This window comes from Lissotriton helveticus, chromosome 7 (assembly GCF_964261635.1).
Source record: "Lissotriton helveticus chromosome 7, aLisHel1.1, whole genome shotgun sequence".
NCBI lineage: Eukaryota > Metazoa > Chordata > Amphibia > Caudata > Salamandridae > Lissotriton > Lissotriton helveticus.
Window position 1 is genome coordinate 766,426,761 of NC_136068.1, and position 26,948 is coordinate 766,453,708.

The window sequence follows — 26,948 nt, forward strand, 5'->3', positions numbered from 1 at the left end:
ACAAGCAGCAAGGCATAGAATCCTGAATCTGCGTCTGTGGTTGGAGCGCGAGGGCAATTTCCTGATCACAAACTGCTTGGTAGGGTCCCTGAATGCCAGAGAAGATGAAATAAGCAGACTGAATCTGGCATATCACAAAGGGCGTTTACACTCCAATGTGGTGCAAGGTGTCTTTTTGGAGTGGGGAGTACCCTGGCTTGATCTTTCGCCAGCCAAGAACATAGTGTTGTAAGTTTTGTACGTTGGGGTTTCCGCAACAACACTTGCTCATTCGGGGATGTGTTGCCATGGAATGGAACATAGGACTGCTGCAAGCGTTTCTGTCCATGCCTCACCTGCTCAGAGTTCTAAAAAAGATCAACAGCGATAGAGCTCAAGCCATCCTGGTGGCTCCGGATTGGGCCAGGAGACTATGGTACCCAGACTTTCTGATCCATGAGCATCCTTCCCCTTTCAGGCTACAACTTTGCAAGGACCTTTCGTTTCAGCGAAGGGCAGGGGGCCTCCTCCCAAATCTGTGCAGTCTACACTTAAATTGATTGGCAGCTAAGTGCATTTGACAAGCAGTTTGAGTGGTGGATGTTATCCTTGCCACAAAGCACCCTTCACAAAATATATTTATGCCATGTGCTGGGACAGATCTGGGGCCTTGTGTGGTTTGTGCAAGACTGACTCCTTACAAGCAAAGCTGTTGGACAGCTCTAATTTTTTTTTAAATCTTTGGCCCTTGCAAGGTCTTGCGGTGGGCACTATTAAAGGTTGTTGGCCCTTTCGGTCTTTCTTCTTTTGCTGGATCAACCGTTCTTGTTGAAATCTTATGTTATGTGATTTCTTAAAGGTTTGACAAACACTTTCCCTCAAAGACCGTTTGTGGTGCCACAGTGGAACTTTAACGTGGTTGTGATGTTTCTTGTGTTATACTCCCCATAGCCAATGCATGGGTACTCGTTGTGTTCTCCAGACTTTAAAGAGTGTCTTCCTCACTACAATCACGTCATTTAGTCACTTAAGTGAACTTCAGGCACTTTCGATGCTCCACCACCTTTTCCTCTGAAAAGATGGGGCTAGGGACTCCAGTGGCATTCTTGTCAAAAGCTGTGACTTCCTTCCACATTTCACCCCTTGAAGGAGGAGCAGAAGCTCCATTGGCTTGAGCCCAAAAGGGGTTTAAGCTTTTATATTGATTGTAACAAGGACCTTGCAGTGAATGATCAACTTTTGGTGGGTTCTCCGGTGTGAAGAAAAGGATGTCTATACAGAACAGGACCCAGATGAGGTGGCTAGTCCTCTGCATTGACATCTGTAAATGGCCAAGAAGCAGGCTGCAGAAAGTTTAAGAGCGCATTTCACTAGGGCTAAGGCTGCTACCACTGCATTAGCACACGGAGTGCCTGTCTGTGACGTCTGTCAGGCTGCGAAGTGGGCTTCAGTGCACTCATTTATGCAGTACTACTGCCGTAACAGCCAGGTCGGGTGGGATGGACGTTTCACAGTTTGGTCTTTCAAGACTTTTTGGTCGTAGTCCACTCTATAGATACTCCACCTTGGAGTGTTGCTACTTTTGTATATATTCAAAAGTAAGGACGCTATTGTTAAAGGTATCCATAAGATCATCAAGTTACTTATCTTTTGTGATCCTCTTTCTGATGGATACGCACCCACAGATTCCTCACCGGCCTTTCTTCTCCCTGTCCTGTGGAGTGTCCACATTTTAGTATCAAAAAAGGTCCCAAGGTAGCATGTAGGATACTGGTTCCAACAAGCGTTCACGCTCCATGGCTGAGGGTGCAGAAAGGAAAACGTATAAGAAACTGAAATCCGAGCATAGGAGTAGTTCGTTATGGAGTTAAGTACGGAGCCGCACTATGCCACCTTGCACTGGACGAGAGCACTGCTGTATGAAGTTTCCAGATCCATCCTGGCACTTGATTATTCTAAGGTGACCAATCTCTGGTTAGATAAGGTATTGACAAGAAAGAGCATTACCGTAGGTAAGTAATTTGCTCTTCAGAAATCCGAAGTGGGCTAGGGAAAGGCTAAATATATCTTGAATTATGCTGATGTGATTGCAAAGCACATCCTTGAACTGGGAATTCTGGAGTACTTCGGTTTCCTGCTTTGTGTGTACTGCTGTAAAAGATGCTTTGCGAAAGGGTCTGTATCCATTATAGAGCATTAGACTTGGTGTACCAGTTTCCTTCCACTCTCCAGAAATGGAGACCTAAGAGAATGTTTTTCCATCCCCCTGGAGGCATCCCCAAACCCTGAAGACTGCTTAACTGCTGCCTTTACATCAGTCAACCATTTGTAAGGTCACTACCCTATTCGGCTCATCTTGCATTTCTTTTACGCTTTGATTCTCACTTGCTAAAATCTCACCTGCAGACTTTCTTCATCTGTTTCTTCTTGCTGGCCTCCTCATATTTTCCATCTTTGAGTCCCCTCCCCAAAACCCCTAGTAGCTCCTTGTCTGCCACCAATCATTGGGGTGTAGGTGGGCTGTGTTACTGACACGGGCAACCTTTCCTCCAACTCTCTGCCACTGTTGGCTTCCCAAATCCTGCTGTGTCACTCAGATCTCTGGACAGTCTTCTGCACTCGAGGCCTCAACTTTACACCAGGCCCTAAAAAGGCCTGCTATTTCCTTAGAGGTAGCCTAGGGGCAGTGAATAAAGAATTGTCTTTTCATAGCACAGGATTTATTTGTTTGGTGTACCGGACAAATAGGTGCATTGACAAAATGTGTCCTTTTTTCACCACCACAGAATGTTGTCTTTTTTTTTAATAATCTTTATTCAATTTTTGTTCAAAGCAACATGCAGCTGTATATACGGTATATTAAAATACATGTTATAGTGCATCTCAATTTGCATATTTTGTGCCCACTAGGTGGGGGGCAAATCATTATCTTCAATGTTACAGATAGTTAACAACGACGTTGATTTACTTCAGAGTTTGTCAACCAATATTACTGTACAAAGTTGTAACAAAACATAATATAGGAAACATAATCCCACCTAACTATTGTGCCTGTCCTACGGTTACTATAAATATGGTGCTGCTAAATACGCTGCTTATGTATAATGCGACCTGCGGGGTCCTGCTATGATGTTTACTGCAGTGATAATGGGATAAGGGAGGAGTTGTGCAGTGCAGATGCCGTTCTATGTATAGGTGCGGGTGGATCGGGCCTAAGGTGTGTGCCTGCTGTGTCCACTTGCCACACACGTGTGTATGTAGCATAGCACTCCCCTTGTGTATTTGCCCTCCGTAAGTACGCAAAATATTTTAGTCGTGTCCTCTGGTTGCGGCATTGGTACCACTGACCGGTTACTCGTTGGCGTGTGTATCGTGAAGGCTAGATGATTCTATCATGGTTATGTAGTGTTGCCAGTCTACGGGTTGTGTCCTAGCTGTTGGACGTGGGGTCTGGGATGCCAGTGTCTCGTGTTCGGCCACCAGGGTTCGCCGGAGGGCAATCAACCAGTGTATTGTGGAAGGGACCGTCGGGGATTTCCAAGCCATAGCCGTGGTGCATTTGGCGAGAAGCAGCGCCAAGTCCCGGAATTTGTTGAGGTTCTTGCGACGTGCATCACGTTTTGTAATGCCTAGCAAGTAGTGCGTGCCCTGAGTTGGGAATTTGGTTCCTGTTGCTGCTGTCAGTATATCAGATACTTTCCCCAAGTATGTCGTGTGTTAGAGCACGTCCAGACCATATGCAAGTCGGCATCCGAGTTATGGCATCTGGGGCATATATCGGTGAAAGTCGGTACATTCGCGCCAGCCTGTGCGGGGTTAAGTATGTGTGGTGTAAATAGTTGAATTGACTGAATTTTAGTCTGGCATTCATTGAGATGGCCTTGGGGTTCCACACACATTGCTTCCACTGCTTGTCTGTTATTCCAGTGGATAGTGCCATTGTCCAGTATTCGCGTTGCAGGATTAATGAGGGGGCTGTGTCTGCTCTAAGGGAGTTATGGATGGCCGTGATTGCTTTCCTGCCTGTCCCATGTGTCAGTAGTGTCTGCAGGGTTTCGGAAGTTGGCGGTACAGTGCTTAAGGCCCCCCAAATTCGTGTTGCCTGTTGCGTTCATGTTGCATAGAGAAGGAACGTTCCATGTGACAGACCATAGTCGTCCATCAGAGTGTCGAAAACGCTTAGGGTGGGTCAGTAAATAGGTCAGCCCATGTTGACAGGCTGGCTGCCTGCCATTCGGGCAATTCTGGGCGCTTTATGGGGGCATATGTCCCTGATAATGTCTCGACGGGGAGATCCTGGGCGTATGGTGGAGGACGGCGTTTGGCTATTACGGGCTGCCCGCAGCAGAGTGCAGCCCTCTCTCCTCTGGAGTGTAGTTTTAGAGCCTGATAACCACTCGAGCAGGTCTGGCTGCAATAACACCATTACCCAGGTCTCTAGTTCAGCTAAGTTATTTTTTGCAAGCCAGCGCATGGGCCCCTGGAGCTGGGCGGCTGCGTAATATAGCCTGAAGTTGGCGCTCTTAGCCATCCTCAGAGATGGGTAGATGAAGTTTCGAGAGCGCTACCCTCGCTCTGGCGTTGCCCCCTACCAAAGATACTAACAATGACCTTATATCTCCGAATAGTTTCTGAGGCAGTCTATAGTGGAGGACGTTAAAAAAGTATAGGAGCCTAGGGAGGAGAAACATCTTGGAAATGGCTATCCTGCCCATGGGGGAGAGCGGTAGAGTGGTCCGGAACGGAAGTGCAGCTCTGGCACTTGTAATTGTCTTACCCAGGTTACCGTCTATTAAGTCAGATGAACAGTGGTAGACCTGGACCCCAAGATATTTGAATGAGTCATACGCTCTGATGAGTGGGGCGTGATGTTGCCGATGCCTTTGTTCGACTCGAATGGGTGACATTGGGAATAAGACGGACTTATCCCAGTCAATGTTCAAGCCTGATAGCCGTACATGGGTGTCTAGTAGTGCAATTAGACCCCGGAGCGCCTCAGCCTGGTTACGTGGGAAAATCAGTGAATCATCCGCATAAAGGGACACTATATGCCACAAATGTTTGAGTCTCTTAGGGTGGATCAGGATCGGTGGTTGGAATGGGCAATAGTGCCTCCCAGGCAGTTCTCTGCATAAAATCCCATCCCTTCCTCGCAATCTGAATTTTTCTTTGAATTTGGCAGGTCTGTGATGCGTTGTTTATAAAATACTCTGAGCATCCCATTTAAGATTAGTTGAAGTCTTGGTCAACAAGCGTCCGGTCAGGAACTTTCCAATGAATGTTATGGTTTTGTAACTGTATTCTTGTTTCTTTTCTTTTAGAGTGATGTCTGCAACTGCACGTTATGAAAGATACAGCGGTAATCAAGTTCTATTTTGGTGAGTGCTTTGAAAGTAATTCGCTGCTTTTTTTCTGCTTCCTCAGTTTTGTTTGCTCCATGTGAGCTTAAAACATGTCAATCAAGTTTGTCACCATACCCAAACGTCATGATATTCCTTTTGATAACTTTTAATAGCTGAATGGGAAATATTGACCTTTTATGAGACTAACTAGGCATAATTTACAATCTGCAAAATTATTTTTATTTACACATGAAAAACACTTAAAATTATCAACAAACAGTTTTTAGCTTGCATGGCTTATCTTGAAATTATCAATGACAGGACATTTGTAATGCTGAATTATAAATGGTGCTCCGTTTTCTGTGTTGCGATTTTCTGTAAATCTGCACAATTGATCACTCTAAAGGGTGCCACCTTCCACCGGTCATAATCACTTGGTCCCATCCAGGAAATAAAGGCCTCCCTCATTCACCTCTCATTTTTGAGCCCACCTTGTTTTGGCAATCTTTCCACCCCACTGTTGGTAGTGTCCACCTCTGTCTTGCCAGTCTTTTGCTCCTTGCCTATTTCTGTTGACAGCCCAGATCCTGTGCTGTTAGTCTTGCTTCACTCAATTGGTTTTGCCTTCCCCATTTGCTGTTGGTCTCATCCACCCTCTTTGAGGTGTAAATTGTGTCATACCGATGCGGAGTATCTCGTATCTCCTGTGTTGGGTGTGTGGCCGCTTGTGCGCAGGGGGGCTTGCCCAAATGCTAGTGTTCACACCCAGTGGTGGTTGTCTAGCTCACATGCTCTGGGTTTCAGCCACATGCTATCATCTCCCCTATGCCATCTGTTTCCTGACTCAATCCTCTCCCATGCTGGTGGTCTCATCTACCCCCGTACAGTTGCCTTTACCCATCTCCATTTGTTGAAGGTTGCACTCTCTCCCTTTGCTGACCATCACACCTCCCCTCTTTGCTGTTGGTCACACTTACCTGTTTGCCTCAGTCTAGACTCCTCTTTTACTGTTGACCATTCCCCATCTATTTGGTGTCTGCCTTGCTCCCTCACACCATCTCTTTCCTGTGTGCTTCCTCTCCCTTTCCACTCTGCTAGCTCGAATACAGTGCCTTTTGCTCACAGACAGGCCTCTTCCTTTGCTCCTAGACTGGCCTCTTCCTTTTTTGCTCCAAGTCTGGCCTCTTCCTTTTTTGCTCCAGGTCTGGCCTCTTCCTTTTTTGCTCCAGGTCTGGCCTCTTCCTTTTTTGCTCCAAGTCTGGCCTCTTCCTTTTTTGCTCCAAGTCTGGCCTCTTCCTTTTTTTGCTCCAAGTCTGGCCTCTTCTTTTTTTGCTCCAAGTCTGGCCTCTTCCTTTTTTTGCTCCAAGTCTGGCCTCTTCCTTTTTTTGCTCCAAGTCTGGCCTCTTCCTTTTTTTGCTCCAAGTCTGGCCTCTTCCTTTTTTTGCTCCAAGTCTGGCCTCTTCCTTTTTTTGCTCCAAGTCTGGCCTCTTCCTTTTTTGCTCCAAGTCTGGCCTCTTCCTTTTTTTGCTCCAAGACTGGCCTCTTCCTTTTTTGCTCCCAATGTAGCCTCTCTTCCTTTGTTCCTGGCCTGTTCTCCTTCCTTTGCTCGATCTGGCCCCTCTCCTTGGTCTCAGTCTGGCCCCTTTCTCATTGCTTCCTATCTCACCTGTCTCCCTTCGCTCTCTGTCTGTTCCCTCTCGCTTTGCTCTTGTTCCCACTCTTCCTGGAGTTTCCGGATTGAGTTCCCTGGTCCAGTTAATTTTCACGTCTTCTCTCCCTGGAGCCTATTGCAACCCTCCTCTCCCGTACCATTCTCTATGCTTTTGACTCTGAGCCACCTTGTGTTGGCTGTCTCACCTCCATGCTGTTTGTTTTACTCCTCCTCCTCTGGTGCATTTGGTATCTCACATCCTACTCTATACTTTATTTGGAACCCCGTACCTGTATTCTCAAATCTTCCCTGTGCTTGTGATCTCAAGCTCCCTATGTACTGGCAGAATCCACTTCCATACTGGCCCTCTAGCTCCATCCTGTGCCATGAGTGTTATTCTGACCCTTTGCTGAGGGTCTTGTCAATCCCCCCCTTCCACGCTGGTCATCTCACCTCCCCTCTACTTGCAGTCTTGTCCTATGGTGGTCACTCTTTCCCCCAAAATAGTCTCTTGAGTATTCTCTGTAACCCCACTGTACCTTTCTCTTACCTTCATCCTTGAGCGGCCGCTGGGCCTACGCTGGTGCGGCTTCCCTGGTCTTCTCGGGACGGCCTCCGTGGTCTTCTCGGGAGTGGCCTCTGTGGTCTTCTCGGGAGTGGCCTTCCTCGGGGGTGGCCTCCCTCGGCTCCTCGGGAGCGGCCTCCCTCGGCTCCTCGGGAGCGGCCTCCCTCGGCTCCTCGGGAGCGGCCTCCCTCGGCTCCTCGGGGGCGGCCTCCCTGGGCTCCTCGGAGGCGGCCTCCCTGGGCTCCTCGGAGGCGGCCTCCCTGGGCTCCTCGGAGGCGGCCTCCCTGGGCTCCTCGGAGGCGGCCTCCCTGGGCTCCTCGGAGGCGGCCTCCCTGGGCTCCTCGGAGGCGGCCTCCCTGGGCTCCTCGAAGGCGGCCTCCCTGGGCTCCTCGGAGGCGGCCTCCCTGGGCTCCTCGGAGGCGGCCTCCCTGGACTCCTCGGAGGCGGCCTCCCTGGGCTCCTCGGAGGCGGCCTCCCTTGGCTCCTCGGAGGCGGCCTCCCTTGGCTCCTCGGAGGCGGCCTCCCCGGGCTCCTCGGAGGCGGCCTCCCCGGGCTCCTCGGAGGCGGCCTCCCCGGGCTCCTCGGAGGCGGCCTCCCCGGGCTCCTCGGAGGCGGCCTCCCCGGGCTCCTCGGAGGCGGCCTCCCCGGGCTCCTCGGAGGCGGCCTCCCCGGGCTCCTCGGGGGCGGCCTCCCCGGGCTCCTCGGGGGCGGCCTCCCCGGGCTCCTCGGGGGCGGCCTCCCCGGGCTCCTCGGGGGCGGCCTCCCCGGAGGCGGCCCCCCCCGGGCTCCTCGGAGGCGGTCCCCCCGGGCTCCTCGGAGGCGCCCCCTCCCAGGCTCCTCGGAGGTGGCCCCCACGGGCTCCTCGGAGACGCCCCCCCCCCCGGGCTCCTAGGAGACGGGCTCCTCGGAGGCGCCCCCCCCCCCCCCCCCCCGGGCTACTCCTATATTTAGGGTGCGTTGTCCCACTCTGTGCCACAGCGGGCCCTTAAGTATAATTGGCTGTCCCCAGCGCAGCCACAGAATCTTGACTCCCCTCAACGCAGCACATTGATGCAAGGCGGATAAGCGGTTTGAAGCTACCGGTCCGACTTGTACTGTTCATTCGCCATCCTTACCTGCTTTTGGAAGGGGGCAGAGATGCTCCCGCAGGAGGGAACAGTGAATGACTGCACCTGCCTGTATCCCTCAGGCGAACCTGATACCACTTTCTTCCCTTTCATGGGTGGTATGAGGGTCACACTTACTCTGTGCCACCTCTGTGTTGCACATTAATTGTGCGTTCTTGCAAAGGTCCCTATGGTGCATAGTTTGCGGTGCGTTACTCAGATTCTGCACTTTAGAGATAGCTTTGTTATTTTGTGTTTCATTGCATAACCACTGTTCTTCATTTGAATTGGGAAATAAATCTAAAATAAGCAGTGATTTTCAGTAAAATATATTGGATTATATATACATGCCAGGCCATTTGCTTAACTAATGCAGCCTGAGAATACCCACACCACAGTGTGTGCATGATCATTTTCAAAAATTCTGATGCTTTTTCATCTTTGCAAATCAAAGCATTGTAAATCTCGTCTCAAGCGCAGTCTTGTTCTTCTGTTACCATCCTCCTCTCTGTTGATATTACTAGCATACTTGTCGATTTGCTCAGGTAATGACATGGACGGCCAGATCTGCCGCTGTGTGAACTACTTTGGGTCTCACTTAAAGGTGAAGATCTACCCCAACCTTCCCCACCCCAACCTTTTTAGGGCGAGCTGGTGTAAGCAGCACGAAGCGCTGCTGTTCACAAAGCCTCTATTGTTAGCGACTTGCTCTGGAAGTGAGACAGGGGATGGGCACGAGCTTTCGGCGATTTCAGCATGGGCACGTACAGCGTCGCGCCGTGCACATCTCCTGTACCACTCCCAGAGCAAGTCAGCCTCCTGCAATCAATCACACACGCGCACACACACACACACACACACTCGCACACACACACACACACGCGCACACACACACGCGTGCACACACATGTGCACCCCCCCAAAAGCCCCGCTCACTGGGCTACAGGCACCCTCAGGCTCAGGATTCCGCCGCTCCTCCTTACGTGGGCAGCCACCGCGGGGCTCTCCCTCAGGCATGGGAGCCCCGCGTCACCACTGCTGCTCTCTGCCAGGCACTCCGTGGCCGCGGGCTTCCCGCTGAAGGCGGAAGTCCTGCCCCACGACAGACTTGTTAGAAATGTTCATCAAACACCAGCTCAGGACACGAGCGGGCACAGTGCCCCCCCTCCCCCACCCCTCCCACCCCCCAGCTGCGGTGCAAAAAAGCAGATAAAGAAATGATTACTTCAGGCAGCGATCGGACACTGTGTGTTGCTCGTCCTCTGAGGTTCGTAGCGCGTTTCTTTGAAGCTCCCCTGCATTTCTTTCTGGGCTTGCAGAGACGTCTGTTATCTATCAATCCTCATCACCGTTCAAGTTATAGAATTAAAATGTAGGTGTAAAGTGCTGTGACCAGCCATTTTTTTTCCGGATAAGAAAGTTAGCCCAGCCTATGTGCTTTAAGAGATGTGCTGCAATATAGTTGAATGGTTATGAATAATTCATATAAATGACACACTGAGTCCCCAATTTAGCATGTTTCGCATCGGTTCTGCCAAGGAAGGATTTGTGAGTGGAAACAAGAGCCGGGCAGGAAAGACCCTTGAATGGAAGGTGAAACGGCCGGCGGTGTAGTCTCAATGTCCAGCCAATGGTCCGCTTCGGCTTCCTTTATCATTTGATGGGTGTCACGTGCCCTCAGAGACTGGTCAGACAACACTGGAAGCCAGAGTGCTGGAATCTTAAAAAATAGTGTATGATGTTTGTAAGCTACTGCCGCAAACTGGTTGTGGTGACTCCCATGAAGGGGGTGGGGAGGGGGGGGCAGTCGTAGATTGTATAATCAACTAATGTTCTGGTTAATATATTGTTGTTCTTATGTTGTTTCTTGGACAAGTGGTGTTTGCTGCACAATGTGAATGGTCGTTGTGTTTCAAGGAAGTCTGCTATTCAAAGCTATCTTGTTTCCACGAGCTTAGACCCCCACAAAATAATGGTGCTTGGGGTCATGGGGAGGCAAAACATGTACTTTTGTTCGTAATAAGTAACTTTTATTTTCCCAGGTGTGCCTTTTCATCACCATTTCTGGCTTAAAAGCGTCTCTTGTGCGGCCTTTGGAATCTGTGTAGTTTTTAGGGCTCGCCTTAACCATTCCGAAGGAATGGGAAATGGCAAGAATTCAAGTGCTCGAAATGATCGTGAAACCACCGCTTTTTTTCGTGGCGTTTTCTTCGAGTGCACGTACAGGCACGCGCTTTTGGCCCATACACTTTCATATTATTTACAACAAGGGGTGGTGATGGACAGAGTCTCTGAATTAAGCAGAATACTCTCACCCAGTCAAGAGATCAGGGCTAGATCCAACACCGTTTTTTAGCTCATTGCACCATCCCATTTTCAGAACCTGGCTGTATGCAAATTAGTCTGTCCCTGGCCCAGTGCATCATGGGAACAGGGCAGACCAGACTACAAAAGCCAATTCTTACACTGGGAAGGAAACAAGCTTCCGGGGACCGGTTTCTGGCATTTCAGCCGTCTTCGGCCCGGCTTGCTTGAATCCTGATGGTGCAATGAGCAAGGGACTCACATCTGAGTATACCCTTCCACACTTAGGGTGGACAAAATTATTTACAACAAGGGGTGGTGATGGACAGAGTCTCTGAATTAAGCAGAATACTCTCACCCAGTCAAGAGATCAGGGCTAGATCCAACACCGTTTTTTAGCTCATTGCACCATCCCAGTTTCAGAACCTGGCTGTATGCAAATTAGTCTGTCCCTGGCCCAGTGCATCATGGGAACAGGGCAGACCAGACTACAAAAGCCAATTCTTACACTGGGAAGGAAACAAGCTTCCGGGGACCGGTTTCTGGCATTTCAGCCGTCTTCGGCCCGGCTTGCTTGAATCCTGATGGTGCAATGAGCAAGGGACTCACATCTGAGTATACCCTTCCACACTTAGGGTGGACAAAATTATTTACAACAAGGGGTGGTGATGGACAGAGTCTCTGAATTAAGCAGAATACTCTCACCCAGTCAAGAGACCAGGGCTAGATCCAACACCGTTTTTTAGCTCATTGCACCATCCCAGTTTCAGAACCTGGCTGTATGCAAATTAGTCTGTCCCTGGCCCAGTGCATCATGGGAACAGGGCAGACCAGACTGCAAAAGCCAATTCTTACACTGGGAAGGAAACAAGCTTCCGGGGACCGGTTTCTGGCATTTCAGCCGTCTTCGGCCCGGCTTGCTTGAATCCTGATGGTGCAATGAGCAAGGGACTCACATCTGAGTATACCCTTCCACACTTAGGGTGGACAAAATTATTTACAACAAGGGGTGGTGATGGACAGAGTCTCTGAATTAAGCAGAATACTCTCACCCAGTCAAGAGATCAGGGCTAGATCCAACACCGTTTTTTAGCTCATTGCACCATCCCAGTTTCAGAACCTGGCTGTATGCAAATTAGTCTGTCCCTGGCCCAGTGCATCATGGGAACAGGGCAGACCAGACTACAAAAGCCAATTCTTACACTGGGAAGGAAACAAGCTTCCGGGGACCGGTTTCTGGCATTTCAGCCGTCTTCGGCCCGGCTTGCTTGAATCCTGATGGTGCAATGAGCAAGGGACTCACATCTGAGTATACCCTTCCACACTTAGGGTGGACAAAATTATTTACTACAAGGGGTGGTGATGGACAGAGTCTCTGAATTAAGCAGAATACTCGCACCCAGTCAAGAGATAAGGGCTAGATCCAACACAGTTTTTTAGCTCATTGCACCATCCCAGTTTCAGAACCTGGCTGTATGCAAATTAGTCTGTCCCTGGCCCAGTGCATCATGGGAACAGGGCAGACCAGACTACAAAAGCCAATTCTTACACTGGGAAGGAAACAAGCTTCCGGGGACCGGTTTCTGGCATTTCAGCCGTCTTCGGCCCGGCTTGCTTGAATCCTGATGGGGCAATGAGCAAGGGACTCACATCTGAGTATACCCTTCCACACTTAGGGTGGACAACATTATTTAAAACAAGGGGTGGTGATGGACAGAGTCTCTGAATTAAGCAGAATACTCTCACCCAGTTGAGAGATCAGGGCTAGATCCAACACCGTTAAACACAGCTAAATAACGGTGATGGATCAAGCCCTGATCTTTGGACTGGGTAAGAGTGGTCTGCTTAATTCAGACACTCTGTTCATCACCACCCCCTTTTCTGAATCGTTTTTGGCCACTATAGGTGTGGCAGGGTATACTCAGACATGAGTCCCTTGCTCACTGCTCCATCAGGATTCAAGCAAGCCGGGCCGATGAGGCTGAAATGCCAGAAACCGGTCCCCGGTAGCTTGTCTCCTTTCTGGTGAAGAATTGGCTTGGTAGTTTGGTCTGCCCTGTTCCCATGATGCACTGGGCCAGGGACAGACTAATTTGCATATAGCCAGGTTCTGAGCTGGGATGGGGCAGTGAGCTAAATAACGGTGATGGATCAAGCCCTGATCTTTGGACTGGGTAAGAGTGGTCTGCTTAATTCAGACACTCTGTTCATCACCACCCCCTTTTCTGAATCGTTTTTGGCCACTATAGGTGTGGCAGGGTATACTCAGACATGAGTCCCTTGCTCACTGCTCCATCAGGATTCAAGCAAGCCGGGCCGACGAGGCTGAAATGCCAGAAACCGGTCCCCGGTAGCTTGTCTCCTTTCTGGTGAAGAATTGGCTTGGTAGTTTGGTCTGCCCTGTTCCCATGATGCACTGGGCCAGGGACAGACTAATTCTGCATATAGCCAGGTTCTGAGCTGGGATGGGGCAGTGAGCTAAATAACGGTGATGGATCAAGCCCTGATCTTTGGACTGGGTAAGAGTGGTCTGCTTAATTCAGACACTCTGTTCATCACCACCCCCTTTTCTGAATCGTTTTTGGCCACTATAGGTGTGGCAGGGTATACTCAGACATGAGTCCCTTGCTCACTGCTCCATCAGGATTCAAGCAAGCCGGGCCGACGAGGCTGAAATGCCAGAAACCGGTCCCCGGTAGCTTGTCTCCTTTCTGGTGAAGAATTGGCTTGGTAGTTTGGTCTGCCCTGTTCCCATGATGCACTGGGCCAGGGACAGACTAATTGGCATATAGCCAGGTTCTGAGCTGGGATGGGGCAGTGAGCTAAATAACGGTGATGGATCAAGCCCTGATCTTTGGACTGGGTAAGAGTGGTCTGCTTAATTCAGACACTCTGTTCATCACCACCCCATTTTCTGAATCGTTTTTGGCCACTATAGGTGTGGCAGGGTATACTCGGACATGAGTCCCTTGCTCACTGCTCCATCAGGATTCAAGCAAGCCGGGCCGACGAGGCTGAAATGCCAGAAACCGGTCCCCGGTAGCTTGTCTCCTTTCTGGTGAATTGGCTTGGTAGTTTGGTCTGCCCTGTTCCCATGATGCACTGGGCCAGGGATAGACTAATTTGCATATAGCCAGGTTCTGAGCTGGGATGGGGCAGTGAGCTAAATAACGGTGATGGATCAAGCCCTGATCTTTGGACTGGGTAAGAGTGGTCTGCTTAATTCAGACACTCTGTTCATCACCACCACCCCCTTTTCTGAATCATACACTTTCATGGCCATCTGTTCCTCAATGTCCCTCCCACCCTTCGTTTGATCTTGCCACGAGTTCAGGCTAATGGCCCTCCCCCAGCACAGAGCGCGCATCGCGGCCGCACAGGACATCAAAGGGCTTCTCCCAGCGTGTGCTGTGCGGCTTCTCCTCCCCTAATTATGTGGCCGGCCGTACTTGTGTTTCCCGGCCGCTCTTGTTGGCTTTGTGAGCTGATGGCATGTTTAATTTACACACACAACGTTTCTCTCGATTTTCTAGTTGTCTGTATTAGGAATATATATATTTTTGGGCTTTTCTAACAAAACGCACCTAGCTGTTGGCATTTACTTTAGAATTCCCAGATACACACGGAGCAGGTACAGCACAGGCAGCAGCAATGCAAGCGTCCCTCACACACAGAGCAGGTACAACACAGGCAGCAGCAGTGCAAGCTTCCAACACACACGGAACAGGTACAGCACAGGCAGCAGCAGTGCAAGCTTCCCTCACACACAGAGCAGGTACAACACAGGCAGCAGCAGTGCAAGCTTCCAACACACATAGAACAGGTACAACACAGGCAGCAGCAGTGCAAGCTTCCCTCACACATAGAACAGGTACAGCACAGGCAGCAGCAGTGCAAGCTTCCCTCACACACAGAGCAGGTACAGCACAGGCAGCAGCAGTGCAAGCTTCCCTCACACACAGAGCAGGTACAGCACAGGCTTCAGCAGTGCAAGCTTCCCTCACACACGGAGCAGATACATCTCAGGCAGCAGCAGTGCAAGCTTCCATCACACATAGAACACGTACAGCACAGGCAGCAGCAGTGCAAGCTTCCCTCACACACAGAGCAGGTACAGCACAGGCATCAGCAGTGCAAGCTTCCCTCACACACAGAGCAGGCACAGCACAGGCAGCAGCAGTGCAAGCTTCCCTCACACACAGAGCAGGCACAGCACAGGCAGGCGCAGTGCAAGCTTCCCTCACACACGCAGCAGGTACAGCACAGGCAGCAGCAGTGCAAGCTTCCCTCGCTCATAGAACAGGTACAGCACAGGCAGCATCAGTGCAAGCTTCCCTCACACACAGAGCAGGTAGAGCACAGGCAGCAGCAGTGCAAGCTTCCCTCACACACAGAGCAGGCACAGCACAGGCAGCAGCAGTGCAAGCTTCCCTCACACACGGAACAGGTACAGCACAGGCAGCAGCAGTGCAAGCTTCCCTCACACAAAGAGCAGGTACAACACAGGCAGCAGCAGTGCAAGCTTTGAACACACATAGAACAGGTACAAGACAGGCAGCAGCAGTGCAAGCTTCCCTCACACATAGAACAGGTTCAGCACAGGCAGCAGCAGTGCAAGCTTCCCTCACACACGGAGCAGATACATCTCAGGCAGCAGCAGTGCAAGCTTCCATCACACATAGAACACGTACAGCACAGGCAGCAGCAGTGCAAGCTTCCCTCACACACAGAGCAGGTACAGCACAGGCATCAGCAGTGCAAGCTTCCCTCACACACAGAGCAGGCACAGCACAGGCAGAAGCAGTGCAAGCTTCCCTCACACACAGAGCAGGCACAGCACAGGCAGCAGCAGTGCAAGCTTCTCTCACACACGGAGCAGATACATCTCAGGCAGCAGCAGTGCAAGCTTCCATGACACATAGAACACGTACAGCACAGGCAGCAGCAGTGCAAGCTTCCCTCACACACAGAGCAGGTACAGCACAGGCATCAGCAGTGCAAGCTTCCCTCACACACACAGCAGGCACAGCACAGGCAGCAGCAAAGCAAGCTTCCCTCACACACAGAGCAGGCACAGCACAGGCAGCAGCAGTGCAAGCTTCTCTCACACACGGAGCAGGTACAGCACCAGCAGCAGTGCAAGCTTCCCTCACACACGGAACAGGTACAGCACAGGCAGGAGCAGTGCAAGCTTCCCTCACACACGCAGCAGGTACAGCACAGGCAGCAGCAGTGCAAGCTTCCCTCGCTCATAGAACAGGTACAGCACAGGCAGCATCAGTGCAAGCTTCCCTCACACACAGAGCAGGTAGAGCACAGGCAGCAGCAGTGCAAGCTTCCCTCACACACGGAGCAGGCACAGCACAGGCAGCAGCAGTGCAAGCTTCCCTCACACACGGAACAGGTACAGCACAGGCAGCAGCAGTGCAAGCTTCCCTCACACAAAGAGCAGGTACAACACAGGCAGCAGCAGTGCAAGCTTCCAACACACATAGAACAGGTACAACACAGGCAGCAGCAGTGCAAGCTTCCCTCACACACAGAACAGGTACAGCACAGGCAGCAGCAGTGCAAGCTTCCCTCACACACAGAGCAGGTACAGCACAGGCAGCAGCAGTGCAAGCTTCCCTCACACACAGAGCAGGTACAGCACAGGCTTCAGCAGTGCAAGCTTCCCTCACACACGGAGCAGATACATCTCAGGCAGCAGCAGTGCAAGCTTCCATCACACATAGAACACGTACAGCACAGGCAGCAGCAGTGCAAGCTTCCCTCACACACAGAGCAGGTACAGCACAGGCATCAGCAGTGCAAGCTTCCCTCACACACAGAGCAGGCACAGCACAGGCAGCAGCAGTGCAAGCTTCCCTCACACACAGAGCAGGCACAGCACAGGCAGGCGCAGTGCAAGCTTCCCTCACACACGCAGCAGGTACAGCACAGGTAGCAGCAGTGCAAGCTTCCCTCGCTCATAGAACAGGTACAGCACAGGCAGCATCAGTGCAAGCTTCCCTCACACACAGAGCAGGTAGAGCACAGGCAGCAGCAGTGCAAGCTTCCCTCACACACAGAGCAGGCACAGCACAGGCAGCAGCAGTGCAAGCTTCCCTCACACACGGAACAGGTACAGCACAGGCAGCAGCAGTGCAAGCTTCCCTCACACAAAGAGCAGGTACAACACAGGCAGCAGCAGTGCAAGCTTTGAACACACATAGAACAGGTACAAGACAGGCAGCAGCAGTGCAAGCTTCCCTCACACATAGAACAGGTTCAGCACAGGCAGCAGCAGTGCAAGCTTCCCTCACACACGGAGCAGATACATCTCAGGCAGCAGCAGTGCAAGCTTCCATCACACATAGAACACGTACAGCACAGGCAGCAGCAGTGCAAGCTTCCCTCACACACAGAGCAGGTACAGCACAGGCATCAGCAGTGCAAGCTTCCCTCACACACAGAGCAGGCACAGCACAGGCAGAAGCAGTGCAAGCTTCCCTCACACACAGAGCAGGCACAGCACAGGCAGCAGCAGTGCAAGCTTCTCTCACACACGGAGCAGGTACAGCACCAGCAGCAGTGCAAGCTTCCCTCACACACGGAACAGGTACAGCACAGGCAGGAGCAGTGCAAGCTTCCCTCACACACGCAGCAGGTACAGCACAGGCAGCAGCAGTGCAAGCTTCCCTCGGTCATAGAACAGGTACAGCACAGGCAGCAGCAGTGCAAGCTTCCCTCACACACAGAGCAGGTAGAGCACAGGCGGCAGCAGTGCAAGCTTCCCTCGCACACAGAGCAGGTACAGCACAGGGAGGAGCAGTGCAAGCTTCCCTCACACACAGAGCAGGTACAGCACAGGCGGCAGCAGTGAAAGCTTCCCTCACACACGGAGCAGGTACAGCACAAGCAGCAGCAGTGCAAGCTTCCCTCACACATGGAACAGGTACAGCACAGGCAGGAGCAGTGCAAGCTTCCCTCACACACGCAGCAGGTACAGCACAGGCAGCAGCAGTGCAAGCTTCCCTCACACACGGAGCAGATACATCTCAGGCAGCAGCAGTGCAAGCTTCCATCACACATAGAACACGTACAGCACAGGCAGCAGCAGTGCAAGCTTCCCTCACACACAGAGCAGGTACAGCACAGGCATCAGCAGTGCAAGCTTCCCTCACACACAGAGCAGGCACAGCACAGGCAGAAGCAGTGCAAGCTTCCCTCACACACAGAGCAGGCACAGCACAGGCAGCAGCAGTGCAAGCTTCTCTCACACACGGAGCAGGTACAGCACCAGCAGCAGTGCAAGCTTCCCTCACACACGGAACAGGTACAGCACAGGCAGGAGCAGTGCAAGCTTCCCTCACACACGCAGCAGGTACAGCACAGGCAGCAGCAGTGCAAGCTTCCCTCGGTCATAGAACAGGTACAGCACAGGCAGCAGCAGTGCAAGCTTCCCTCACACACAGAGCAGGTAGAGCACAGGCGGCAGCAGTGCAAGCTTCCCTCGCACACAGAGCAGGTACAGCACAGGGAGGAGCAGTGCAAGCTTCCCTCACACACAGAGCAGGTACAGCACAGGCGGCAGCAGTGAAAGCTTCCCTCACACACGGAGCAGGTACAGCACAAGCAGCAGCAGTGCAAGCTTCCCTCACACATGGAACAGGTACAGCACAGGCAGGAGCAGTGCAAGCTTCCCTCACACACGCAGCAGGTACAGCACAGGCAGCAGCAGTGCAAGCTTCCCTCGCTCATAGAACAGGTACAGCACAGGCAGCATCAGTGCAAGCTTCCCTCACACACAGAACAGGTACAGCACAGGCAGCAGCAGTGCAAACTTCCCTCACACACGGAACAGGTATAGCACAGGGAGGAGCAGTGCAAGCTTCCCTCACACACAGAGCACGTACAACACAGGGAGGAGCAGTGCAAGCTTCCCTCACACACACAGAGCAGGTACAGCACAGGGAGGAGCAGTGCAAGCTTCCCTCACACATAGAGCAGGTACAGCACAGGCGGCAGCAGTGAAAGCTTCCCTCACACACGGAGCAGGTACAGCACAAGCAGCAGCAGTGCAAGCTTCCCTCACACATGGAACAGGTACAGCACAGGCAGCAGCAGTGCAAGCTTCCCTCACACATAAAACATGTAAAGCTCAGACAGAAGTTCTACTTGTTTCTTCTCTCTCACACTCACACACACACACACACACACACACACACACGCACAGATATAGCACAGGCCGCATCAGTGCAAGCATCCCTTGCATAACCGGTGCATCACAGGCAGCAGCAGGGTGCGCGCGCACACACACACACACACACTCCCCCCACCCCAACACCATCCCCTGCATAGAGAACAGTTACAACACAGGCAGCAGCTGTGCAAGCTTCCCTCACGTCGAATATTCCAGTACTGACAGCAGCACTGCTTGTTTCTCTCACACACCAGGATACAGCACAAACCGTAGCAGACAAGCTTCCATTAGTCTCAGTACAGGAAGAGCCTCCTTCATATTAATAATTATAATCATTATTAATGCAATTATTTTTAAATGAACATTCGTATAGCGTTAACAAACACTACCAAAACAAAATATCTTGGTGCTATTAAGTCAACAAGGACTACAAGTAGAAAGGGCGTGTTTTATGCACCGCTTGCAGGTTGTCAAAACACATAAATTAAAGGCATTGTCATTTAGAATGCCAGTAGCTCTCAAAATCTCGCAAATACCAGACCTATTGCATTGCAAATACAAATGCAGGCAAAGACAGAGTTCAAAAGTCAGATGCTTTCCGAGAGCGCCTGTTCGTGCCCGAACCCCCTTCCTGCTTGCTGCTTCTTTTCTTCTTTCTCCCCTTCGTAATAAAGTGGCAAAGATGAAAGACTCCTCCATACATTTTTTACTGTTTTAATCCTTGTTCAAAGCGCTATTTGCTCTACACTGTAAAATGTTTTGTACTTAAAGGCGCAACACGCATCTCAAGTCTGTCAATTCAAATATTCAATTGTTTTTTTTAAGGAAATGCATTTCGCAGTCAACCATGAAACTGAAGCCTTATGCCAACAACATCCTACTAACTCACTTATCGCCCTGCATGTCAATTTCAAATTTATCACAAGTGGTTATAGAATTCAAGGTTCTCATGATATACAATAAACTGGCCAAAGTGCAACTCAATGTCCATGTCTAAATATAGGACTGCACACTCTATAGAAGACTACATGTCAAGTGGATTACAAAGAAATTGAATTATCAAGGCATTTTAACCAGCAGGAATATACATGAGATGATTACAAGTAACCTTAAACCGTTGCAGAAATAACTATTCTAGTGAAATAGTAAAAATTGCAACTTTCCCTGTGGAGTAGGATTGAAAGCATTACAATGACAGTCTTACCATGGTCCAACTATGCCTTCGATATACTACCCTTAGGAGTACCTTGAACCACAACAAATCGTATAAATTGTATAAGGTTGCCAATTATCAACAAGCATTGGTATAGCCAATAGGTCTCACTTTTGGGAACTTATAAATATTTAGTTATGCAGCACAAAATCCTTGGTGCAACAACATCAACTGTTGCATGGCTAAACACTTATAAGGTCCAAAACGGCGAGACCTATTGGCTATGCCAATGCTTGTTTAAATTCCATTACTTTTTGTTTGTTTTGTAAAGTGAGAGCATTGATTCAACTTTAATCTCTGGCTTGTATATGAACAGCCTTTAAGATATAGAGTAATTTTTGTGTTTAGAGTGCCTGACGCGTCTGTGTATTTTTACACATTCAAAGATACACAGATGTTTTTAGTGTGGGCAGAAATGGTTATGTTAATAGCTAGACTGGTTTGCTGTGGATCAGCATAATCTCTCTTCGGTAGAAGCATATTTCAAACATTTTAGGTGTGGAGATTCTTGAGAACTTGGGGTCTATTGTTATGATTTGGTCGTTTTATAACCCAGTCAGTCACATTGTGCGCCATAACAAAACAAGCATTTGCAATGCAATCGGTCTCGCAATAACTAGAGTTTAAGCTATTGGCATTGTAAATTACAATGCCTTTTATTTATGTTTTTAAAAAGAAAACAAAAATAAAAGGCATTATTTCCAATGGCGGCCTTTTTTTCTACAATACAGACGTTTATTCATCACATTATTGAAACCCAGTTACTAAAGCAACATGCCGTTTTCTGTAACAGCTGTTACTTTTAGCGCTGCAACGTCTAAAACGTTGGAACATAGTGCTACATAAATCTAGAATAAATATTGCACCACGGACACTTTTAGAAACAAATAGATACAAAGCAATGCCATTTACAATACCAACAACTTCAAACTTTGCTAATGCGAGACCTATTGCATTGCAAATGCTTGTTGTTTGTTGGCAGGTCTTGACGCTCCATTAAACCCCTTTGTGTTTTGGGTTAGAGGGGTGTGGGAGTCTCTGCCCAGGACTTGTGTGCCCTCTCTCCGTTATCTTGTCCCCGGGTACGCTGGTGTTAACCCCCAGTGTTGAGCCCAAATGGATGGCAACTTTCCCTGACCTGCACCTCAGTGGAGCTGTGGCTGACTCTAGTTAACAGGTGACCGCGCTGCAGTGGCAAAATCCATTTAACAAGTGGTTTAAATGACCAGTCTCTAGTGCTTTGAAGACAAGTGTACCCATTGTTTTGGGTGCTGCTTTTTTGACAGCTGGCCCTATGGACTCTCGTTCGGCTCTGGATCTTGCCGTGCTGTCGGGCTCCACCGGCGCTGCTTTAAAGCAATGCAGTAGTGTGCCAACCTAAGTAGCATGTTTTATGTTCCTTAATGCTGCGCAAGTTTGCACGTCTTGTAGAATGAATTCAGAAGAAGGGTACATTGGCAGAGTATGTGAAGAATAGTCTGGATTGGATTATCCTGGGTGTTTGAAAAAGATGAAGGCTTTAAATAGATCTAGATTTGTCAGAGGGGTCAGTTAGGAGACTTAAAAAGCTTAAATGAAGAAGAAAACTGCTTGTACCTGAAGAGCTCCTACGCACCAGCATGGTCATTAAACAGGAAAGAGTGCAATAGCCAGATGGTAGAACTGGAAAGAGCTCTTTGACCGTGAAGCCCCCTCTATGGATTTGACTGTTCAAATTCCTTCTATACTTTTAAAACATGTGAAATAATTTGTGAAATTTAAAAGACGCAGAAAGGCCAACCTAGATTTCCTCCCAGAGGCTGTAAATGATCCTGTGATCCTCTTGAATCAGTACTAAGACCAATTTTAATATTACTGATTCCTCTGTGAGGTGTTGGTGGATTGACTTGCACCCAGTTCAGAGAAATTGCCGGTGGCAGAGATGAATTAAAATAATCCATCCTTCACATTTTTGTTTTTCTCAGTGCAGCACCTTTTATATTGCTAGGCATTACAGTTAACACCCACAAAAGTTCATTCGGATACTACAAAGGACTTTATTTGTCATATAAAGTTCCATATTTCAATTACATTAATTGTCAATGCACCTAAAAAATAGTTGATTTGTTTTATTCGTTTCTTTAGTTAATAGGTGCAAATTCCACCATGTTTTTTTTACCTGAAACTTAATTTTACAAATCATGATCCGGAGTGGTATTGTCACTAGTTCTGTTGAAGGAGACACGCGACTGGCAAGAGCTTAAATGTGTGTTTCAAACATTCAGCCGGTCCTAGTTTTATGCCCAAACAGTACGATAAGACCCAGATTGCAACGCGCTGTTGCTCAAACGTCTTTCTTTTGCAAGCTAGGTCTGTTGACTTTGCCAGTGTTTGCCTTCATCCATGCTCTGCTTCCTTGACCTCTCCCAGGCTACAGGTATGGGGTGTTAACTGTGGTAGGAATCTGGGTTCAGGAATGGCAGTCCAGCATGATCAAGGAAACCTGGATTTGTGGACTGAGACTGCTAATAGGGTTATGAGAACTTACGATTCTGCTATGTCTGTGTTGGGTTATTGGCATTAGAAAGGCTGAAAGTCTGATGTGGTCAGTCACATATCAATGTGATTAATGAACATTGTCCTATATCCCATTTATGTTTACTTTGGAGAAGAGTCTGACCAAGTGAAGAAGTACATTTTTTATAGCGCACGGCTACTCCAGGAGTGTCTCTGCGCTTAGCAATCAGAGATGGAAGTAAAAGCAGCGTATTCACAAGATATAACTTGTGTAAACATGCAACTACCAGGCCAGCACCAGGATTACGTGTTTTTTTTACATAGTATATTAATGTTACCAAAAGTTCCACATAAGTACACAAGTAAGCTAGAGTCTATTGACTCTAAGCTATGCCTAAACATATTTAAACTTCTACGGAAGACCTGTTGAAAGTGGGCTTTGTTAGTGGAGCAGTCCAAAACATGCTTGCAGTGTTTGGTGAAGGTGAGCCGAATTGAGGAAGCATTATAATATTAACAGTGGTTCTGTCGGGTGCGAAACTGATTACTTCAAAACATATCTGCAAACAATTTACATTCGGTTACTTAATCGAAAAACGAGCTTGGCTAACCATTCAAGCTCTCTTCTCCTTTTTAGGTCTCGCTAGACGAAAGCAAAAGCGAAGCTTTTGCTGTCTATGCGAGACAACTTATGTAGTTACTTTTGGGGGAATGTGGACAGCAGACTGTCACAAGCTTTTTCGTGCCGAGATTTGACCTCGTGGGCGCGCACGCCCAGCACGGCGCCGTGCACGTCCCCTGGCACAGATTCCCTGAACACACACATGCACACGCAGGCAGGAAGGCACACACACGCGCGCACCCCCCCTACTTCCCCGCACTCACCGGCACCCCCCGCCGCACACACACAGGAGCGCACCTACACACACACATACAGACCCCCCCGCCGCCTCCGCATACATCGAAGCGCTCATACCCCCACCGCCGCCGCCGCATACATAGAAGAGCCCCCCCCCCCGCCGCCGCCGCATACATGGAAGCGCCCCCCCCCCGCCGCCGCCGCATACATAGAAGAGCCCCCCCGGCCGCCGCCGCATACATACAAGGCCCCCCTCCCCCCCAAGCCGCCGCATACATACAAGCGCCCCCCCCAAGCCCCACTTACCGTCATTCTAAAGTCTTGCAGCCTCCGCGGGGCTCTCCCTCGGGCATGGGAGCCCCGCGTCACCAGCACTGCTTCTCTCCGTGGGCGCGTGCGCGGGCTTCCAAAGACGGAAGTCCCGCCCCATGGAAGGTTTCGGTTTCGCTGTCGGAGCTGGTTTATATTTACATGTTCCAAAACTATTTTTGTCAGAGTTGGGGAGGTGGTGTGATATGCAGCGGGTGTTATATGCCCTAAAGTATTTTATGATTGTGAAAGTACTGGCTGTTGACCTCACTCTGCGGCTTCCCCATATCACAATGTTGAAAGTATAGACATTTGAGCTGATGAAAGGAGACAAATGTAATCTTTTCATCATAATGTATTGAACAAAATGGATGTATAGGTGAGTGACTAATAGCGCATACAATACAACGCCCCACGTATAGGTGTAGGATTGGGCATTAGGGATGTGCACCCAAGAATAGTGAAGATTGTGGTAGGGGTTCCATTTAAGAACCTTACATTGTACATATGTACTTGTTATACAGCAGAGCTATCCTTGTGCTTACACACATTCACAGGCTTAGCCTTCACATTGCAAACCTACTTCTGAGACTGCAGGCGCTGCTCTGACCTTGGCCAGCAGAGGGGCCCCTTGCAAAGCCAGCGTGACCTGCCTTTCGCTGCCTGCTGGTTTGACCTGGGGGTCACTGGTTTGACTCCTGGTGGATCAGCTGAGCATTAAAAATGAAAACAATCTGTATACGTTTACACTACCTATAAAACTATTAGATCATGCAGATTTTACATACCCAGGCCTCGGAGCGTAGCGCTTTTTCTACAACTACACATGTTGCAGACAGATGAATATTTTTGGGTTCAGACCAGGGGGCTGAGGTTTGCACGAACATTAGGAGATAGACTGCGGCTTCTGACATAGCTGCAGCTGCAGGGCAGACGTAATGTTAGACACATGTCAAGCTCGACAGGTCAGGGCCATTAAATGCACAGCAGGGCTCTATCAGAGGCAAGCAAATGCTCATCTGACAGGGCGAGTAAAAACAAGTTAAGGCTTTGGGCCTGAGCAGAGGCAGTCGCAGGCAAGGACTAACAAACGCCTGACCTGTGTTTTAAAGAGGCTTCTGTCAGACTTCATGGCCCTTTCAGATCACTTTAAACCAATTATTTTATGACACGGTTCAGTGGCATTGGGCCATTTATTGCCACGGTTTTGAAAGTTTCGGAGTGGAAGCTGAAACCTGAAAGATTAGAGCCCTTCCTTTAGAAGTGACACGTTCTGCACGTCAGAGTGAAATTAAAAACCGCACGAGGCCGCTCATGGCTTCTCTGCTGGAGTGCAGCCTACCAACACACGCTCATTCATGTTCAGCCCCCCTAAAGCTCCCTGGCACATCCAGATATATTCTTCACCAAGAGACTAGCGTCTCTTCTAAGGCCTCAAGGCACCACGTCTGCTTCAGAGACATTTTCACGTTTTGTTTTGGCGGGCCTTGGCATTTAAGGGGTAAAAGAAACATGACGTTTGGCAATGTTAAAACGTTGGGTAGAAAATGTGGCGTAACGACCCGAGCTTCCGACTTTGGCGCTGCAGAACCTAGTTTCGGCATCAGCTCAACAGCCTGTGCTTTTGGGCAATCTCTTATTAATCTTCCCTTGCTAAATATAAAATTAGATGAATATGTCCTTGTGCAATGTAACTGGTGCTCGTGTAAAGTGCTCTCGTACCTTAGGGTCGAGTTTGCCGTACATAAAAAAAGAAAGAAAGAAAAAGCCGCAACATTTTTAGAGAGCCAGGCAAAATGGAATTTCGAATTTCGGAATTTAGCCTAGGTGCCTCCCATGCATTAAACAAGCATTGCCAAAGCAGTAGGTCTGGCCTGGACAGGCTAGTGCCAAGGATCTTTCTTTTTATTGAAAGCATATCATCTAAAACAAGCATTTGCAATGCAATAGGTCTCGCATTTACGCATGTTTGAGCTATTGGCATTGTAAATGACAATGCCTTTAATTTATGTTTTGGTTTTTAAACCAAATAAAAAAGCCATTGTCATTTACAATGCCAATAGCTTAAACCCGGGTAAATGCGAGACCTATTGCATTGTAAATGCTTGTTATAATATAAATCCACACTATGAGGCAAAAATCAATTTATCAAATAGTTATTCATTGATGGATGTTTCACATGATTTTCATTTAATTGAAATTAAATTCACAATTCATCAAAAAAAAATTTGCAGCGGCGGCCGGTGACGGTCTTTACCTCTGTGAAAGCACACAAACGACAGCGGTACACACCGCTTGCTTGAGAGTCGAGTGAGATTCGGAACCGGGGATAGAACCGAGAATTCTTTCTCAGGTCGTGTGAATTGTGCACTGACAAGACCCGAATAACTAGAAATTTGAATGCTACCGGATCCGAGACGTTTTGCGATTTCGGTCGTGTGACTCAAACACCGCCTTGAACCTGCATGAATCAGAATTGGCATGGCTATTTGAATTGAACCTAACTCGCTCTTGGTCACAAGATGGTAACGGCAGTATATCGTCAAGGCTCGGCCAACTAAGGAAGCCCCAGTTTGTTTGGTTTCAGTCTCTCACAAAATTGAATGTGAGTAATTCGACCACATTCACCACTTCATAGGCCCTAGCTGTGGAAAGACCAAATTGGCGCACTCTCCTTTCCATGTCCTGAAGAAGACCTGCCCTAGACCTGCAATCAAGGCGTCCAGAGGGTCGAAACGTCGACGCTTTTTTGTTCGGACCAGTATAGGATTTTCATTTGTCAAACATTCCCATTTAAACAATACATTGCAAAATCCTTAATTGAGATACATACTGGCCATCTAATCTCATTATCTTTTCCTTTTCTTTTTTCCTGATTCACTGTATATAGTACACTTTGAATGTCACCACTGCACTTATTGTGTCACTTGTTTAGTCAC

The 26,948-nt window shown here is 49.2% G+C and overlaps 1 protein-coding gene across 6 annotated transcripts in view; it reads left to right on the top strand.

Annotated features, from left to right (window-relative positions):
- Positions 1-26,948, top strand: part of RAPGEF6 (Rap guanine nucleotide exchange factor 6) — an 885,786-nt gene that overhangs the window by 227,033 nt on the left and 631,805 nt on the right. For all 6 annotated transcript variants that reach the window (XM_078653140.1, XM_078653141.1, XM_078653136.1 and 3 more), the window contains exon 3: positions 5,301-5,357. In XM_078653140.1, coding sequence (XP_078509266.1) covers positions 5,301-5,357 — 57 coding nt within the window. The remainder of the gene's footprint in view (positions 1-5,300; positions 5,358-26,948) is intronic.